Below are 20,143 nucleotides of genomic sequence, written 5' to 3'. Positions count from 1 at the left end.
TCTCTCCGTTTCACAATGTAAGTCATTCTAGCATTTTCATATTGATGTTAATGAATCTAGATATGTTTAGATTCATTAACATCAATATGAATGTGGGAAATGTTAGAATGACTTACATTGTGAAACGGAGAGAGTAGAAATTAATACTCTCTCCGTCCTAAAATATAGATAGCAATGTACTAGATGTGACACATCTTAGTACAACGAATCTGGACAGGGTAGAATGTATCACATCTAGTATATAGTTGTTATATTATGTATATAGTTGTTATATTTTGAGACGGAGGGAGTAGTTCGCACCACTCGATGGAAGACATTTCAACCGGCCAGTTCCGCTGTTCCGTGTCAGTGAAGATAAGCTAGTATAGCCAGCTAGCTAGCTCTCTCCAACCCTATAATTACCACCCGAACGATCTCGCCAACAAGCGGCCGGCAGCTCGATCGATATATCACAGCCAACAAGCGGCAGCTCGATCGATCGATATATCACAATGGTTAGGCTCGCCGTGGACGCCGGCCTTGGCCGAGGCTTCGCCGGCGGCGGCGGCGGCGGCTCCGTGCCCGACATGAGCAGGAGTGTTGTCGGCATTGCGCTGGTCTTCGTGGCGACCGTAGCGATCGTGGCGTTCGTCGTGTTTAACTGCGCCGATGGCATGGATAGCTCCGGTGGACGGAAGCGGCTCACCAATCCAGGAGGCGGTACTGTTGGCGTTGGCGCCGTCTGTGGAGGTAGTGCTTGCGGTGGCCCCGCCTGTGGAGGTGGTGGAGGTGGCGGTGGCGGTGGCGGTGGTTGCGGCGGCGGCGGTGGAGGTGGCTGTTAATAAAGGAACAGAGCATATGGAGGAGAGAGATAGCGGTGTAGGTGATGGAATTTCATGTCCTTTGATCTACACACCAGTTTGATTTTGCTTTGCAGTGTTTTTCATTTACATCAGTCGTGAAATAACAAACCCTTTGGTAATTCTGCTTATGTATCATTATGGGCCTATTCACTTTGATACCACTTTCAACCTTACTAAATTTTGGTATTGTCAAAATTTTGTGATAATTACCAAAATTTGACAGAAAACTAAATGTAGATATTTTTTTTGGTAACTTTACCAAAATTTGATAATGTTAAAAATGACATCAAAGTGAATAGACCTCCTATATATATATAAACATCGTCTTACGTGTTTATATGTATTATATTACCAACAAACACCCATAAATTCTTTTGAAACGGTGGCTTCCAAAGAAGGCGTATTATTTTTAGGTCAGAATGGGAGTTTAGTGTAGGTCCGGCCTATAATTATTGGGCCGAAACGGGACTCCTATCTACGTGGTGCTCATACAAGTTGGGCCAGAATGGATTCCCTTCCACTTGTAGGCTTGCAGCCCATCTTTTTGGGCTGGGATGGAATTCCGATCTTCGTGCAGCCTAGTAGTTAGGCCGGCGTGCAGGCCATTCTTCTTGGGCCAGGGCGTAACGAGGAGAACTATCAGAAAAGGATGGGCCAGGCCGACCATCTCATCCTTTTCAGCCCATGTTAAAAATAATGGTACAGAACTTCGTTTCGGCCTTGTTTACGGAGATAAATCTGCTCTTTCAGCCTGTAACTGATCTCAGTAAACAGTACAAGCATAACTCGTGATGAGTACTGAATCTTTTACTTCATTTAAAGTACTGAATGCAATACTAGCTTATGAAGCTGGCTACTACACTTAAAAATTTCTGATAGTTCCTGCATTACATTACATTGTATACTTGTGGAGAGCAACTTCTTGAGTAAACAGGGGCCACTACTAAAAGCGATCAGGAAGGTTAGTCGTCGTTCCACTATATTGACTAACTTTTGTAACACGAGATACTCTGACTACCTTCATAGTCAAATAAGGGTCCCTTTGATTCGCAGGATAGGAAAAACGCAGGATTAGAAAAAACACAAGATTTGAAGTGGTAGGATTTTGAAATCCTCAGGAAGAGAAAACAGAGAAAAACGTAAGAAGATCCCTTTGATAGAGGCATAGGGAAAACAAAGGAATCTGCGCCTAGAAGAATTCCAAGAGGTCTGACCTCTTTTTTTAAGTTACCTTTGGAATCCACTCATAGGAATGCAATCATATGGAATTTATACTTGCCTTTCCTATGAATCAAAGAGGCTTGAAGGAAAAAATTCTTTGGAATCTCATTCCTCCAAAAATCCTTTGTCATTCCTTAATACTAATTGTAGTTTTACATTGTTAATGTTTAACATTTGGTTTTCGTTTTATTTGATTTTTTTATGATTAGTATTTTTATTGTTATTAGATGATAAAACATGTACACTTTTTTAAATTTTTTTAAATAAGACGAACGGTTAAACGTTGAATATGAATATCCACGGCTATATTTATTTTACGACGAATGTAATAGATTGTGAAAAAATCATAGCTCCTCGAGGTTGTCCGGTTGAGTATTACTTCTTGTCTCAGTTTGAATTTATATATGATCAGTTTAATTATTGGATGCATTTTGTGCTGTTAATTTAAAAAGATATATATATGGACAATGTAAGAACATGAGGTGCAAATTATTTATTGGGTAAGGCCGTGTTTAATTAGTTGCAAAGTTTGAACCAAAAAACGTCACATCTAACTTTTCTACACACACAAACTTATAACTTTTCCGTCACATCATTCCAATTTCAATAAAACTTCCAATTTTAGCGTGGAATTAAATACACCCTAAAGATACTTCGATAGGTTAAGGCCTTGTTTAGTTCATAATTTTTTTTTCCAAAAACGTCACGTCGAATCTTTAGACACATGCATGTAGCATTAAATATAGATAAAATAAAAAACTAATTGCACAGCTTGCATAGAAATTGCGAGACGAATCTTTTGAGCCTAATTAGTCTATGATTAGCCATAAGTGCTACAGTAACCGACATGTGCTAATGACGGATTAATTAGGCTTAATAAATTAATCTCGTGGTTTCCATGCGAGTTATGAAATTAGTTGTCACACCCCAATCTGGCACCGCCGTATAATGGCACCTGATAGGAGCATGTCGTAGGAAAAACGGCGCAAACCGCTTCCTACGAAACCGCGATCACAGTACCAGTCCCAGGACATAGCGCTGGTACCACGGTGACAAATATGAATCATTGCAATCCTTAAAATAAATAGATGACTTCTTTACCTTAACTTAGGTTGCAGCTCAGACAGCCCGAGAATGCAACCGACGACACGGACGAGGAGAACACCAACAACAGCAGCAGCAGCGGAACCAACGAACTAACACCCAACACCACAGGCGACGGCTGGGAACCAGGACGAAACCCTATTCTTCACTTCACTTCATCTTCTCTTTAAGGCAGAGGAACTATATATATATATATTTATATAGAGCAAGGGTGAGTACTTTCGTACTCAGCAAGTCACGAGAATTTAGGTGTTTAATGCAAGCTTGGAAGAGAGGCAAGGTTGTTTTGCAAATCTTTTATTTGAAGACATTTTGAAATCACTAAGTGATTTATTTCTTTCTAAGTTTGGGCCGAAAAGAGACTTGCGTCTCGATTCGACTTTAAGAGATGTTTTTCAATAGCTCATTTGGTAATGTACCGACCTCCCGGGTCAGATCATTACTTCTCGGCTCCCAGAGCCATTCCACTTGATTAATCGGTTCCCAGAGCCTTTTTCATTTTCTCGGACTCCCAGAGTCCAGCTGCCCAGTAGCACAACAATCCGCTTCCACTCGGGAAGCCTAATCTATGATGCCCATAGACATCCCGAATTACACAGATTCGTTTCTTGACCACTCAGGTCGTCCATCTGCCACATAGGCTGATTCTGGTAACGATTCCCACACCACAACAACTTTTCACAAAGCATAGGCAAACAAATCTACGCTACAGGAAACACCTCACATCCGCCCATGACCGCGGGCACGGCTGTTCGAACAGTTAGTTAACCTATGCAGAGGGGGTACACTTTACCCACACGACATTACTAACCCGGATCACCCAGCCCGTGAGATCAGCCACGTCGGGAGACCTTAAGGCTTTCATGACAAGGCATTTGGAAAGCCGACACAGGTTCACCATATGCCAACGAGAGGGGTCCCAGACCAACACTAGATTAGGTCCCAGACCATACTGTGCCAGGAAGCCCGAGGGTTCTCCCCGACACCACCCCGTTGAATCCACATGTCTCTTGGCATCATGGCTCCCCCGATTAACTAATTACTCAGCCAGGGGCGTCCCATTGCACCCGTGTGGTCGCACTTGTTATATGCTCGGATGAATTTCCCACAGGAATCGGTACTTATATGCGAATACGGGACAGTGCCACACAAGCACAACCCCCGCATCGCGAGTTTTCACAATCCATTTTATTTTCCAACACACCGACGCCACATGTCGGGTTTTCAAGGCTTCTCAAACCCATTTCCCAAGTTTTCGACAAACAACGGTGTATGTGGGATATTTGGTATATGCGCTCAGAGAGCACGGATACCGAGGTACCACAAAGGTGGAGCGACAAGGAAATCAGGGTAGTACAACCTACAGGAATTAGTGCGACTACTGGGTAGGTCCGTCGGTTTGGCACGCAAACCGAGGCCAAGCAAGTTAAGTGTGTGATTCTAATAATGCAAGTTGCAAACAAAATAATAATGATTTTCCAATTATAGGAGCAATTGGTCAAAGGGTGACTTGCCTTGCTCAAGGTCTTCACGAAGCTTCACGAATCTTCGAGAAAACTCGCGATCGACGAAAATCTGGTAACCGTAACTATACGCAAACAATCAAAAACCTAAACAAAAGACCAAAAGAAAGATCCTATTTAGACTAATTAGTACTGCCATTAAATAGATCTCAATTTTATGGAAATACTGGAAGTTGAACGGAGTCAATCTGAGCTACGGATTGAGAGATATGAATTTTGGAAGTTTAATTGGAATTTCTGGGCAAAGGAAGATATTTGTGGAAAAGGGGAAATTGATTTATGAAATTTATAGAAATAATATTCTCAAGAATATTATTGACCGTCACTGACGTGCGGGACCAAGGAAATGATTTATGGAATTTTGGGAATAAGGAATTGATTTATGAAAAAGGGAAAAGGATTTATTAATCCCTTTGGATAAGAAAAGGAAGGAGGGATGGGATTTAGACTTCCTTTGGCGGCTCGGGTACGGCCCAAGGAATAAGCGCGGCGCGGCCGAGCTAATGGGCCGGGCGCGGGCGCGAGGAAGCGGCCCATGGCCGGGCAAGGCGCGGCCCAAGCGGGTGGGCGCGCGGCCCAAGCGGGTGGGCGCGCGGGAGGAGAGAGGGGGATGGGTCCGGGTGGACCGGATCCATCGTGCCGGGTCCCGGGACGGGCCCACGAGTCAGCGACTCGGCGCACGGGGGAAGGGTTCATGCGGCGCGGGGTGCTAGGGTTTTGCGGTCGCGGCTCACGGCGTGGCACGCGGGTGGACCAAGAGGTGGAGGGCCCATGCGAAGCCTAAGGGCTCTCCGTGGACCGCGCGCACAGAAGAAAGGGCGGTGGGGGCGGCTGACTAGGTGCTTGACCCGATCAAGCGGGCCCGGGGCTGAGGTTGCTGCCACGTGGTCGGCCACGCGGGCAGGGGCGAAAGGGAAGGAGGAGGAGGCGCCCGGGATGGACGGCGGATGGCGGCGGAGTTCACCGGAGCTCGTCGCGACGATTCGAGAGAGAGGGAGTACATCTGAACAATGGGACGGACGAGAGGGAGTGAGCCACCGGATCGGATTCGCCGGAGGGAGGCCGGCGACGACGAATCCCGGCGGCGCTTGCCGGCGGCGGCAAAAGAGGGAAACGATGACGATGCGACGAGAGCTCGATTCCTAGGGACTTGAGCATCTACGCGACCTCCTGAGTTCATTTCTAGAGTCGGATTGGGTGGAGCTATACCGAGGAAGGCCGGCGACGAGCGGCTACTACCGAGTTTGGGCGGCGATGGCGGCGAGCCTACGGCGAGCAGCGGCGGCGGTCGGGACGGTGCCAGCTTGCTATTGGAAGGCTACTCGCACTACTACCCAGAGCTAAGGAGAGGAGAGGGAGCGAGGAGGGAGAACGGGAGATGCACTACCGAGCCGAGACGGACGCTGTGACGAGCGGCCGACGACGGGGGAGCGAGCTCTTCGGCCTCGGGCCGGGGAAGGGGAAGGAGACGGCGCCTGGAGTCCCGCGTCAGCTTCTCGCGCGCACGCCGGCTTCACCAGCACGAGCGATGGAGGAGGGAGGCGAGGATGGCGGTAGCAAGGTGGCAAGGGCACGGTGGTGGCGAGGGAATGAACGAGAGGAAGATAGGGAGGCTCGGTTTAATAGATGGCAATGTCGGTTTAGGGAGGAAGAACCGACATTGGCGGTCAAGGAGAGCGAGCTGGCGGTCATCGACGCGTGCAGCCAAGGCGGCGACAGGTGATGACGCCGGCGGTGGTCGAGGAAAGGGAAAAAGAAGGGGGAAAAAGAGAGGCTCGCTCCAAGCCGATTCGGGAAGGGAGTAGGAGGGAGAGGGAGAGCTCGGCCTCCGGGTTTTGGCAGGACGCGCGTGGAGCGGCTCAGGCACGCGCGCGGGGCCGTGCGGCTGCGTGGTGCAGCACGGCAGGGCAGCGGGGCCGGGCGGCGCAGGCGCGGCAGGGCCGACGCGGCGGCGACCGGGCGGTCGGCCATGCGCGAGCGCGCGCGCGCGGACGCGAGGGCGCGTCCGGATTCAAACAGCGACGGCGGGAAATCGACGCCGGGGAGAGGGAGTTCGACGAGGGAGAGAGAGAGAGAAACAGAGAGAACGAGAGAGAGAGAGAGAGAACCGAGAGAGAAGGAGAAACAGAGGGAGCTCGGCTCGGCTCAGCACGTGCAACGCACGTGCGAGGCTGAGGGAGGAGAAACGGCTGAGGGAGGGAGGTGGGCTAAGGGGGAATACGGCCCACAACACCCGAGGGAGGTAAAATAGACTTTTGCAGAGAAAACTGATTAGGAGTAGATTCGAATTCAAATTTGATATTCGAACTCGAGGGTTTAGGGATGTATCAAGGGAAACTCAAGGAGAAGTCATGGAAAAGATTCAAAAGGAATACTTGGGTATTTGTTCAAGGGAGCATAGGGTGAGGTCAAGGAAATGATTCGGATGAGGATCGATCCTCTCGAAATCGAGAGAAAGATTTGGCAACGAGTTCAAGGAAGGGAGAGATTGACTTCCGGAATTAGGATTTGGATGAGATGGAGGAGTCGCCAACGGGATTCAAAAAAGGGGATTTGAATCTAAATTTGATACTTGTACACAAGGGTTCAAGGAGACGAGTAAGGAAACAAAGTGGGAGTTTGATACTTTCGGGAATGGGAACAATTATTTGGAGAGGATTCAAGGGAAGGGATTGACTTTCGGAATTTGATTTCAGAGACTCGAATCGGAAGAGGAATTTTCGAGGTGGAGGATTTTGATTTCGATGAGAGGGAACAACGGGATTAAATTGAGATCCTTGGCACAACTTAGACTCTTACACAAAGAACGAAAATTTTCGCAATTAGGATTTTTGCCGAATTAGTTTTTAACGACTCACGAAAAGCGGAGCGTTACATTAGTTTTTTCATTCGTGTTCGAAACCCCTTCCGATATCCGGTCAAGCGTGCGATGTGATATCTAAAAATTTTCTTTTCGCCAAGTGATAATTTTCAAAAGTGATCGAGACCGTCAATTGTCAAGGTCAAACAGCAGCGTTGTCGATCATGTCTTGGCGTACAAGCAAGCGGTCAGAATTAAACGGCGATCGAGCACTTGGCTGGTTTAGTTACTAATTTTTTTTCCTAAAAACATCACATCTAATCTTTAAACACATGCATAGAGCATTAAATATAGATAAAAATAAAAACCACTTGTACAATTTACATAGAAATCGCGAGACGAATCTTTTCAGCCTAATTTGTCTATAATTAGCCATAAGTGCTACAGTAATCCACATGTGTTAATGATGGATTAATTAGGCTTAAAAGATTCGTCTCGCGGTTTACAGACGAGTTATAAAAATTAGTTTTTCATTCGTGTCCGAAAACCCATTCTAATATCCAGTCAAACATTTAATGTGACATCTAAAAATTTTCTTTTCACAAACATTTGGATGGGCCTAACGACTCCGTCACCGTCCTGGCAGTAGCCTAGCTCCTCGGCGAATCATTCAGCGGATGGGTGTCAGTGCGTTTCGCCGTAATGATCCACGTACGCCGGCGATGATGAGCGGTTAACACTGTGGTCAACATGAGCCAATTTCTATCGACACAATGTACAATTAATATATAGTAGTTAACAAATTAAGTGCGTATAATGTTTTGGATGTAGAAGTAGTTTGTCCCGATCGGCCAACGAAGCCAAATTTCAGTACATATCGAGCTAATTATTAGTTATAAGGTCAAACAGCAACGTGGTCATGACGTTGGCGACTTGGCGTACAATCAATGACGTATATTGTTCTCTCAAAAAAAAAAAAAGGAGATAAGAAGATAACGTAACGTACCATTCTGAGCTAGATTTTTTAAGGCAATGATCCTATATACATCCTACAGGCTACAGGTATACTCAATTAGTCAAAAAAAAAAAACTAACCTAGAAAGAGATATAATATTGTACAGATTCGTTGTTCTAGGAGGAATCATATATCCTCTTCTAATTATTTTTTTTGACAGAGTACAACGCAGCAATTTCGTAGAAATAGTTCGTGCCACCAGATGAAGATATTTCAACTGGCCAGTTCCACTGTTCCGTGTCTGTGAAGGCCGTGTTTAGTTAAAAAGTTTTTTTTTTCAAACTTCCAATATTTCTATTACATTAAAACTTTCTTACACACACAAACTTTCAACTTTTTCATCACATCGTTACAATTTTAATTAAACTTTTAATTTTGGTGTGATCTAAACACACAGCCTATATAGACAGCTAAGCTAGCTAGCTAGCTCCCTCCAACCCTTTAATTACCACCCGATCTCACTAGCAAGCGGCAGCTCGATCGATATATCACCATGGGTAGGCTCGCCGTGGACGCCGGCCTTGGCCGAGGCTTCACCGCCGCCGCCGGCGGCTCCGTGCCCGACGTGAGCAGGAGTGTTGTCGGCATAGCGCTGGTCTTTGTGGCGGCCGTAGCGATCGTGGCGTTCGTCGTGTTTAACTGCGCCGATGGCTCCGGTGGACGGAGGAGGCGCACCGGAGGTGGCGGAGGCGGAGGTGGCGGTGGCGGTGGTTGCGGCGGCGGCGGCGGCGGCGGAGGTGGCGGTGGTTGCGGCGGCGGCGGCGGCAGCGGAGGTGGCTGTTAATGAAGGGAACAGAGCATGGAGGAGAGATATATAGCGGTGTAGGTATATATATAGCGTTGTGTGGAAACGATTTCCTATGGAATTCATGTCCTTTGATCTATCCCAGTTTGACGCATGTTGCTTTGCACTGTTTTTCATTTGCATCAATCGTGAAATAATGAACGCTATGGTAATTTTGCTTATGTATCATTGTATGTAAACATCTTCTTACATGTTTATGTATTATATAACAATACTTTCTTATGGGTAAAATGTCCATCCTTTACTATACATGTGCTTATTTGAATATATGTTATCCAATTGATTAAGACAAATATTAGAGAGTCCCACTACCTATCGTGTGCCACCTAACGCGTTGCCCAAAGCACCTCGATCCGCTGACGATCACCGTTGTCACCCTAGTCGCTGGCTCGCCGCCCTCTATCGATAGCATGAGGGGAGTCGACATGGTGCATGGCCCTATTCTTTTCCGATTAAGATTCAGATTTTATCTCAATTTTCATTAGCATATTTTTTAAACTACTAAACGGTATATGTTATGTGAAAAATTTTCTATATAGAAGTTGCTTTAAAATATCAAATATATCCATTTGTCAAGTTTATAATAATTAAAACTTAATTAATTATATACTAATTATAGCCCCATCTCATTTTACGTACGTCAACTTAATCTTCATATTCATCCGTTTCACATGTGCACTGTATTCTTAGGTGAGTCCGTGAGGGTTGGGAACTCTCACCTCCGACACGAAAACAACACAATGGATTAGTACGTGATTAATTAATTATTAGTTTAAAAAACTTAAAAAGGATCAATATGAATTTTTAGCAACTTTTCTATAGAGTTTTCGTAAACTATACCCTGTTTAGCAGTTTGTAAAGTGTGCGCAAGGGAAATAATAGAGTGAGGTTGGAAACTTACTGAAGAACGCAGCCCAAGGCTACTACTTTTAGGCCAGAATGGAAGTTTAGTATAGTGCGGGCCATAATTATTGGGCCGAAACGGGACTCCCATCTACGTGGGGAATAAGATTCCCGCCCACTCGCAGCCCATCTTTTTTTCGGCTGGGATGGAATTCCCATAGTAGTTGGGCCGGCGTGCTGGCCATTCTTCTTGGGCCAGGCAGCAACGAGAACAATCAGAAAAGGATTGTGGGCCAGGCCGACCATCTCATCCTTTCGGCCCATGTTGAAAATGATGGTACAGAACTTCAATTCGTCCTTGTTTACGGAGATAAATCTGCTCTATTAGCCTGTAACTGATCTCAGTAAACAGTACAAGCATAACTCGTGATGAGTACTGAATCTTTTACTTCTTTTGAAGTACGGAATGCAATATTTAGCTTATGAAGCTGGCTACTACACTTAAGAATTTCTGATAGTTCCTGCATTATATTACATTGTATACTTGTGGAGGGGGAGCAACTTCTTGAGTAAACAGGGGCCACTACTAAAGGCGATCTAACAAAAGAAAAGAAGCAAAAGCTACAAAGAGACGTCCCTGCTTCCATTGTACATGAGCCGCCCCAGCCGCGCCGCTCAGCTGGAAGCCGGCGGCGAGAAACTTGAGCTCCGACTCGTATAGCTCCGCGGCCGTCGGCGTTGGACATAGGAGAGGATGAATCTGGATTACGACCCTTCTAGGAGGATGAATCTGGAGTAAGGGTAGTACATATTCATCCTTCTATGAGGGAACACATCTCCACATAGGAGGGGACACATCTTCTCTTAGGTTAAGTTTTTTTTTTTGGATGGAGAGAGTAGCTTCTCGCGGCGAATCATCAGCAGATGGGTGTCCGTGCGTTTCGCCGTAATGATCCACGTATACGGCTCGTCGCTCGCGATTACAGGTTTATTAACACTGTGCGTGGTCATCGTGAGCCAATTTCCATGAACACAATGTATAATTAATATATAGTTAACAAATTAACACTACTACACGATAGATTTTCCCGTGCGGTCGAATCGGATTTTCGCGTACGGAGCTTCGGTCCGTATGGAGCAAATCGCCTGTGAAAATCGCTATTTTTGCGCGCGGGTGGCTCACCCGCACGTGAAAATATTCGCGTGCGGGTGCTTATGTCGCCTGCAGGCAAAAATAAAAAATCGAAAAAAAAACAATATTGAAATATACGAAACCCTTACCCTAGCCGTTGCCGCCGCCGCCGCCCTCTCGTCGCCGTCACTGTGGCCGGATCCGCCGTCCGCACCGTCACCCGTTCCCATCGCCGTTGCCAGATCTGTGCGGCGGAGGTCCGCCGCCGTTGGATCCGCGCAGGGGGTGGCCGCCACTGCTGTCGCGCGCCACCTCGTCGTCGCCGCCGCCACCCTCCCGTCTTCGTCATCGTTGCCGTAGCCGTGGCCGGATCCGCCGTCGCCCGCTCCCGTCGCTGTTGCCAGATCTGTGCGACGGAGGTCCGCCGCCACTGGATCCGTGCGAGGGGTGGCCGCCGCCGCCACCGTTGCGCGCCACCTCATCATCATCGCTGCTGTCTCCGTAGAGGAGGAAGGCCGGGGAGGGCGGCGGCCGCCAGATCGGCCTGGCGCCTCCTCATCGGCCCACTGCCCCTGCTCGCGGTGAGAGAGAAAAAGATGGGGAGAGGAAGGGAGAAATGAGAGAAAGAGGGGGGATGTGAGAGAGAGAAGAGGAGAGGATATGTTGAAATAAGGATAAGGATGAAAATTTTGAAGTGTTGGGAGGGAAAAAAATTAGAGAGAAGGGAGAGTATTTTCGCGTGCGGTCCACTTAAGAGGTTCGCACGCGAAAATCGATATTTCCGTACGGTCTTCTTAAGTCGACTGCCCGTGCGGTTAGATTAAGATGCCCACACGGGAAAATGCATTTTCTCGTACAGGATACAACCCGGCGCCGGTTCCCCTATTTTCTCGTGCGGTTCCACATACGGATTGCATGAAAATAAAAGGGGACGGCGTGCAGAAAAATTTATCATGTAGTAGTGTAAGTGCATCTCATGTTTTGGATGTAGAAGTACTTTGTCCCCATCGGCCAACAAAGCCTAATTTCAGTAGATATCGAGCTAATTAGCAATAAGGTCAAACAGCAACGTGGTCGTGACGTTGTCGACATGACGTACAATCAAGGACGCGCAATACAGATAATTAAGCATTTAAGCTGATATGTAAAACTAGCCGCCGTGGGAACAATTGCCAATTAGCTAACTTCTAGATGGACAACGATTGAATCAGTCATCCTTAGATATATATGAAAACCTCCCGGTCAATCAAGCTATATATCTGTAATACACGTAACGTATATTGTTCTCGCAAAGAAAAAAAGGAGACAAGAAAATAACGTAACGTACCATTCTGAGCTAGATTTCTCAAGGCAATGATCCTATATACATCCTGCATGCAGGTTACAGGTATACTCTATTTATAAAAAAAAAAAAACAATCTAGAAAGAGGTGTGATATTCTTCAGATTCATTATACTAGAAAGAGAGAATCATGTATTCTCTCCTAAGTTCTTTTTCTTTTGAGATGGAGTATAACGTAGCAATTTCGTAGAAATAGTTAGCTCACCACTCGATGAAGATATTTCAACTTGACAGTTCCGCTGTTCCGTGTCCGTTTCACCTGGAGTAGTATATATATATAGACAGCTAAGCTATTAGCTCCCTCCAACCCTTTAATTACCACCCGATCTCACCAACAAGCGGGGCAGCTCGATCTTGATATATATATATGGTCAGGCTCGCCGTGGACGCAGGCTTCGCCGCCGCCGGCGGCTCCATGCCCGACGTGAGCAGGAGTGTTGTCGGCATAGCTCTGGTCTTCGTGGCGGCCGTAGCGATCGTGGCGTTCGTCGTGTTTAACTGCGCCGATGGCAAGGGCAGCTCCGGTGGACGGAAGCGGCCCAGCTATGGAGGAGGTGGCGGGTGTGGAGGCGGTGGAGGTGGCTGTGGCGGCGGCGGCGGGTGTGGCGGCGGCGGAGGTGGCTGTGGCGGCGGCGGAGGTGGCTGTTAATAAAGGAACAGAGCATGGAGGAGAGGGCGTGTTGTGGAAACGATATTTCCTATGGAATTTCATGCCCTCTGATCTACACACCAGTTTGATTTTGCTTTGCAGTGTTTTTCATTTACATCAGTCGTGGAATAAGAATAATAAACACATTGGTAGTTTTGCTTATGTGTCACTATATGTAAACATCCTCTTACATGTTTATGTATTATATTAGCAAAAACTACCTATACTTTCTTATGGGTAAAATGTACTTTATTATACATATACTACTCCCTTCGTTTCGGTTACAAGACGTTTTGACTTTGGTCAATATCAAATTGTTTCATGTTTGACTAAATTTATAGAGAAATATAATAATATTTATAATATTAAATTAGTTTCATCAAATCAATAATTAAATATATTTTACTTTTTTTTACAAACTTAGTCAAATTTAAGACAGTTTAACTTTGACCGAAGTCAAAACTCATTGTAACCTGAAACAGAGGAAGTACTTATTTGAATATATGTTATCCAATTGATTAAGACAAATTCTAGAGTGTCCCACTACTTATCGTGTGCCACCTCGCGCTGCCCAAAGCACCTAGGCCCGGTGACGATCGTCGTTGTCACCCTAGTCACCCTACTTATCGACAGCCTGAGGGGAGTTGACGTGGACACTTCGTGCATGGCACTATTCCATTCTTTTCTGATTAAGATTCAAATTTTATCTCAGTTTTCTGATTAAGATTTAGATTTTATCTTATTTTACATTAGTATATTTTTTAAACTATTAAACTATACGTTTTGGGCGGAAACTTTTCAAGTTGTTTTAAAATATTAAATATATCCATTTATCAAGTTTATAATAATTAAAATTTAATTAATTATATACTAATAGCGCTCTCTCATTTTACATACGACAACTTAATCTTCGTAGTCATCCGTTTCACAAGTGCGCTCGGAAATCTTCATATTCACATGTGAACACATGTGTACTTGGAGGTTGATACGGTTGCTTAGAAGGCTATTATCTTTAGGCCAGAATAGAAGTTTAGTGTAGGTGCAGCCCATAATAGGGCCGAAACGGGACTCCCATCTACGTAGATGATAAGATTCCCGCCCACTTGCAGCCCATCTTTTTTTCGGCTGGGATGGAATTCCCATAGTAGTTGGGCCGGCCTGCAGGCCAGTAGTTGGGCCGGCCTGAAGGCCATTCTTCTTGGGCCAGGGCGCAACGAGAACTATCAAAAAAGGATTGTGGGTCAGGCCGACCATCTCATCCTTTTCGGCCCATGATGAAAATATTGGTACAGAACTTTGTTTCGTCCTTTTTTACGGAGATAATGCTCCATCAGCCTGTAACAGATCTCAGCAACGTAAACAGTACTCTCTCCGTTTTACAATGTAAATCATTCTAACATTTTCCAAATTTATGTTGATGTTAATAAATTTAGACATATATATCTATTTAGATTCATTAATATTAATATAAATATAAAAAATGTTAATATTGTGAAACGGAGAAAGTACAAGCATAACTCGTGATGAGTACTGATTTTTTTTACTTCTTTTAAAGTACTGAATGAAATATTTAGGGGGTGTTTGAAAACTAGGAACTAAACTTTATGGAAAATGTTACAAAAACTTATATTGTTTAGTTCCTGCAGTACATTTCATTGTATACTTGTGGAGGGAGAGCAACTTCTTGAGTAAACAGGGGCCGCTACCAAAGGCGATCTAACAAAAGAAAAGAAGCAAAAGCTACAAAGAGACGTCCCTGCTTCCATTGTACATGGGCTAAGCTATCATGGCACTTGCAGAATCATGTCAGTAGAAAGAAAAGCTCAAAAGAAGCTGAGCGGCAAACAAAGCTCAGCGATGACAAAAGCACAAGAAAACAAAGCTACAAAAGGGTAAAAGGGCAGTAAAATAAAACAATATGCTTGCGCTGCATCGTTTTGTTAGCAGAGTCTTCTCCTCCTGTCTCTGACCTGTCAGTATCTCTCTCCTGCATACTGCTTCCTACTATGTTTGCATCATACTTTATCATCATACCACTACTACTACATTACCTCTCTTTTCCCCTGCTCTTTATGTTTGTTGTTGTTGTTGTTGTGTGAGAATGAACTATGTCAGTCTTGATCCTCATCACCTCTGATCAGGGATCAGGCTCTTCATCCTTTTTGCCTGCAAAGTGCCACCTCCCCAAATCATTCCATCCCAAAGATTGGTGTCTGAAAGGCTGCAACATTTGGGTAGTATCCAAAGGTGCCTGCTGCTGTCATGGAGCTTTCATATGACCCACTGAAAGCTATGGGTGTTGCAAACGGAATGGAGCCGCAGCTGTTGTTGGAGCTTTGTGACTGATCATCCTGTTGATCTTGCTGCTGCTCCTGCTGATGCTGGTGCTGATGTTGCTGCTGCTGCTCATGTAATGAGACATTGGTGTAGCAATTTGACATGGCTCCATTGCCATTGGCATTTGCGAAATCCAGGTTTACACCTGAGCTGTAGAGACCGAAGCCTAGCCCCTGAAGGTTTCCTTGCTGGTGATGCTGCAATGCGAGGTATGACAGGTAATCTGCCTGATCATACTTCATTGGAAGAGCTGTGAACGCAAGCGTCGACGGTGGCGCGACGCCGGTGTGGTTCGCTTCGGTGGCGGCGATGGCGTCGGCGGAGCTCGACGGAGCGAGCTCTAGGCCGGCCTTGGTGCTCCGGTTGCCGGCCATGCTCCCGATTGGAAGGTTGCTACTGATTATGCTCTCCACGTTATACCGGCCGATCTCAAAGTTGGTGACAGCATTCAGGCCACGGAACTTGATCGCCGCGATGTCATAAGCTTCTGCAGCTTCCTCCTCAGTGCCTGAAAGAAGGAAGCAAGCAACAATCAGCTGTTGAACACCACACATATGCAGAAGAACGATGCGTTATTGTCAATTTTATTTAGGTACTTGAAGTAAAATCAACACCACCTGTAAATTACTAATGGCTGAATAGTAATGTCACATGAAACATATTTGAATTAGCTAATTGTACTTAACAAAGTATGGCATCATAGTGCAGTGAGCCTTCCAGTAAGTTTATAGATAACCAGCAAGTTGCACCAGTAAGACTTTGGACCAAGCAACAACTGACGAAACTGTAGCCCAGTGTGGTGATCAAGCTTAGTTAAATCCAACATAGTACAATAATAATGGCCGGTTCAGCAAGGCAGTAGTAAATTAATCACCAATCACATGCTTTGTGGAAAGCCGAGCGCGGTAATAGCAGTAATAATGATATTCCAAACACGGGCTGCTACATGCAGTGAACGAAGAAAGGCAGTAGTGTTCAGGTTTGCAAATCAATCAGCCATAGATATATACATGCGTCCATGGTCTAAGCATGGTGTGTCTTCTTTTTTCCTTGCCTGCTGCATAAAGCCCCAAAACCATCATGCATGGCGCGCAAAAGATGACAAATTTCGAATCAAATGTGGGCATGCTTACATCTTGGTCAAAGTAGATGTTTTTGACCTGCATAAAATATGTCGACGAATCTAGCTACAAGCCCTGTGTGTGCAAAGCATAAATTAAGATGGAACCTACGTGCAAGGGCTTAATATTGTAATGTTGAGTGTAAGAAAATGACTAATGCTAGCTAATGAGGGGCCCAACACGTGCATGCACCCTCCTACTTGCAATTTCATCTTTGATAAAAGAAAGTTCTAATGACAAAGATTATGTATAGCTTAGCGTCGAGAAAACTCTTGAGCATTCTTCTACATGATGAGCACACTGACATTGCATTGTCAGTAGATCCACTAGTATTAGAAAACATTAGTATGAAAGTAGTATTGCCTACATGCATGAAAGTATTGCCTACATGCGTGTTTTCTGCAAACATCACCCAGATATAATTAGTCAAATGTTGAGAGGTTTTGTTGGGTTATTGATATCATTTTTTCTTATCAGGTCATACATTTGTTGAAGAAGAGGGCAACAAAAAAAGGCTTAACAAATTTCTGCTAAACAAAAAAAATGAACATGGACGACAGATTCAACATGGAAATTAATGTACAAACTTAATTACCGAATGTTCCGAGGTAGAGATCCTTGTTGCCAGCCACTCTTCCGATCCTTGCTTGCCATCGCCCATGCTGGTGATGTCTACATGGTTGCATCACACAAAACATCAGTTACCTGAGACTTACGTGCAAGAGGCCAAACATGGCTAGCTAGGCTACAAGTGAAAGATTAGTACAAGACCAATATATATATGAACCTTGTAACACCCCTGTATATAGAAGCACCACGAGAGAATCCACTGCTCTTCCTGCATGCACCAGTACAAGTTTTTCATCAAGCTGACATGAACAAATAAATTAACAAAGCTACATACATACATATAAAAAAACAGGTGATCATGATGAAACATGCATGCATAGAATGGCTTTGCATGGGAGCATATATACTTTGATGAATGGCCATGCATGGAATATCACAACATATAATTAAACATTGCTAAAGAGTGATCATTAGCTTGTACCTCCTAAGTGAAGCTACAAACTCCTGGCGTGTCATATGCTTCATCTCCTCAAGCTCCTTTTCGTACTCGGCAACCTGAAAGATTATAAACAGCTTGCCCCATAAAGATACATCAACCAAAAACACACACACATATACGCATGATGCACATGCTTTTACTACACACTTGCATCAATCAGGAGCTATATATTTTGATCATGCATGCATTGTAAATATGTAATAAATCCATCTTTATATATATGCATGAGAGTTAATTACCGGAAAGTTGGTTGTGGTGCTAGGACCCCAGTACTTCAACGCGGCAAGATCATACGCCCTCGCCGCTTTCTCCTCCTTATCATAGCCACCTGTAAAATCATCGAACAAACTCTCTGCATCATTCACCTTAAAATGTTCCAAACGATGCAAAGTTACAATAGCTGCTACTACTAGCTAGTAGCTGGCCAAGAGACTAGATGCATGTGTCTTTTCTTACCCAAGTACACTGTAGATCGAAGACACCAGAAACATCAGCCATAAATGAGAAGAAGCATTGCCAACAAGTCGACAGAACAAAAAAGAAAATCGAAGTTAGCTGGATGCACTTATGAGATTAGATGCAAATAGCTAGCAAAATGCAGTAGTAAAATTATTGAGTAGTGACCTTGGCGTCCCTTGCGGCTCTGGCCCTCACGCCGGCAGCTGTTATCCCACAGATGCGCCTCGTACCTTCCGGTCCACCGATGCCTATACATAACCAAGGATTTTTTATGCCCTAATTAAAATCTCTGAACAAATATTGGTCATTTGATTCTTCTACTCCCATTAACAAAAAAAACTACTACTAAATCCTATTAATACGATCGATGATGCATGTGAATCTATATATGAAGGATGCACACGAACACGAGATGATTAGTTTGCGTGCAAGAAATTAGACGAGCTAGCTAAGAATTTATTTTTAGATTTTATGGCCGACACATGCATAGACTGATCGATCTCAGCTTAGCTTAGCTATAGCTTACCGTGTGACGCCGCGGTAGATAGACGTTCTCTGCCCGAACGAGTCCACCGCCTTCTTCTGCTCCGGCGGCGGCGCCACCGCGGCCTGCGGCGGCAAGGCCAGCTGCTTCGTCTCGTCGGTCTGCTCTAGAGCAGCCGCCGGCAACAGCGCGGGCACCGGCGGCGCCGCCCCAGCCGCGCCGCTCAGCTGGAAGCCGGCGGCGAGAAACTTGAGCTCCGACTCGTACAGCTCGGCGGCCGTCGGCGCCGTCGTCTGGACCGGCGGGCAAGCGCCACCGCTTGATCCCCCGTTGCAGCCGCCGCCGAGGAAGTCCTCCAGTTTCGGCGGCGGAGCCGCCCCGGCTATCGCGGCCAGCTCGGCCGCCGCGCCCCTCTCCTCCTCCTCCATTTCACCTGCACAAACACACACACATACCAACGCATAAGCACGGCACTTACTCCAAAAAATGACCAAGAACACACACACATGTGATCGATGAACAGACAACGAAGTAGAATGAGTACTAACAGTGGTGGGCGAGGGAGAAGTTGAGCCATGGATAGTGGTGCGAGGTGTCCATGTCCATGGTAAGGTAACAACGAGAGCTTGTCGATCGAGGCGAGTATTTTTCTGCGAGCTACTAGTAGCAGATAGAAGAAGAAGAAGCAGCAGCAGCAGCTAGGTGAAGGTGAAGATGAAGAGAGCAGGAATGGGGCGGTGGATGGTGATAAAATAGAGGAAAGAGAAGACACGACGACGCACTGTAGTCTGTAGAGAGAGAGAGAGAGGGGCGCCGCACAGGCAACGAGGCGCGGTATATTTATATGAGGGTTTCGAGGAGGCGCCATGTATGTAGAGAGAGAGAGAGAGATGCTTTTTACTAGTACTACTATTCCATGGCTTTGAAAGCTTGGCCGCTAGTAGGAGAGGAGAGGAGAGGAGAGGTGTGGTGGCAGCGGTGAAGAGGTGGCGTTTTACAGGTGGAGGGCAGGGTGCGGTCGGCGCCGGCGGTATCCTTGACCGCCTTGGAAGCAAAGTTGCATTGCAGGCAGGGGCAATGCTCGCTTCAAATCTGGATGGATGGATAGGCTTGGTTCTGCATGCCCGGCCGCTCATGAAGATAGGTCACCCTAGAACAATCACGCCGAGTTGATGTTTACTTGGTAAGAGTACGTACAATAGCATACTTTAAACCAGCTATAAATATATATAGAGAGAAGATGAAAAAAAGATAGAGATAAACAGTAGGCTACACATTTATAGCTTTATTTAAGGTAAGAGTATGTACAGTAGCAGACTATAAGCCAGCTATAAACATATATCGAGAATATGAAAGAAGAGAGATGAACAACGGTCTATAAATTTATAGCCAGCTGCA

The 20,143-nt window shown here is 45.6% G+C and overlaps 3 protein-coding genes across 4 annotated transcripts; 2 read left to right on the top strand and 1 right to left on the bottom strand.

Moving 5' to 3' along the window:
- Positions 1-491: 491 nt before the first annotated feature.
- On the top strand, positions 492-821 carry LOC136356246 (glycine-rich protein DOT1-like). The gene has a single exon (XM_066309851.1). It carries the CDS (start codon positions 492-494, stop codon positions 819-821), a length of 330 nt encoding a protein of 109 aa, XP_066165948.1.
- An 8,177-nt stretch (positions 822-8,998) lies between these two features.
- Positions 8,999-13,275, top strand: LOC4337246 (glycine-rich cell wall structural protein 1.0). Its single transcript, XM_066309850.1, has 3 exons — positions 8,999-9,278; positions 12,666-12,672; positions 13,002-13,275. The coding sequence occupies exons 1-3, from the start codon at positions 8,999-9,001 to the stop codon at positions 13,273-13,275; spliced, it is 561 nt and encodes a 186-aa protein (XP_066165947.1).
- Positions 13,276-15,016: 1,741 nt separating this feature from the next.
- On the bottom strand, positions 15,017-19,461 carry LOC4337245 (AP2-like ethylene-responsive transcription factor AIL5). 2 transcript variants are annotated; one of them, XM_015778215.3, is made up of 9 exons: positions 19,294-19,461; positions 18,788-19,178; positions 18,427-18,509; positions 18,259-18,267; positions 18,042-18,130; positions 17,785-17,858; positions 17,521-17,571; positions 17,329-17,405; positions 15,017-16,120 (listed from the first exon to the last, which is right to left on the bottom strand). In XM_015778215.3, exons 1-9 carry the CDS (start codon positions 19,349-19,351, stop codon positions 15,465-15,467), a joined length of 1,488 nt encoding a protein of 495 aa, XP_015633701.1. In that variant the 5' UTR covers positions 19,352-19,461; the 3' UTR covers positions 15,017-15,464. The 2 variants fall into 2 exon arrangements, with proteins under 2 accessions (XP_015633701.1, XP_066165977.1); XM_066309880.1 differs by lacking the exon at positions 18,259-18,267.
- Between the last annotated feature and the right edge of the window lie 682 nt (positions 19,462-20,143).

Source organism: Oryza sativa, chromosome 4 (genome assembly GCF_034140825.1).
Source record: "Oryza sativa Japonica Group chromosome 4, ASM3414082v1".
NCBI classification, from domain to species: Eukaryota; Viridiplantae; Streptophyta; class Magnoliopsida; order Poales; family Poaceae; genus Oryza; species Oryza sativa.
Note: the sequence above shows the minus strand (reverse complement) of the source record. Positions and strands in the feature narration are given on the sequence as shown.

Bases quoted from the DNA above. Each gene is read 5' to 3' on its own strand.
- LOC136356246 (XM_066309851.1), top strand. From the start codon at position 492: ATGGTTAGGCTCGCCGTGGACGCCGGCCTTGGCCGAGGCTTCGCCGGC.
- LOC4337246 (XM_066309850.1), top strand. From the start codon at position 8,999: ATGGGTAGGCTCGCCGTGGACGCCGGCCTTGGCCGAGGCTTCACCGCC.
- LOC4337245 (XM_015778215.3), bottom strand. From the start codon at position 19,351: ATGGACATGGACACCTCGCACCACTATCCATGGCTCAACTTCTCCCTC. The intron at 18,510-18,787 runs GTAAGCTATAGC...GGTTATGTATAG, and splicing joins ATCTACCGCGGCGTCACACG to GCATCGGTGGACCGGAAGGT. The intron at 17,572-17,784 runs GTACAAGCTAAT...TGGTGCATGCAG, and splicing joins TTTGTAGCTTCACTTAGGAG to GAAGAGCAGTGGATTCTCTC.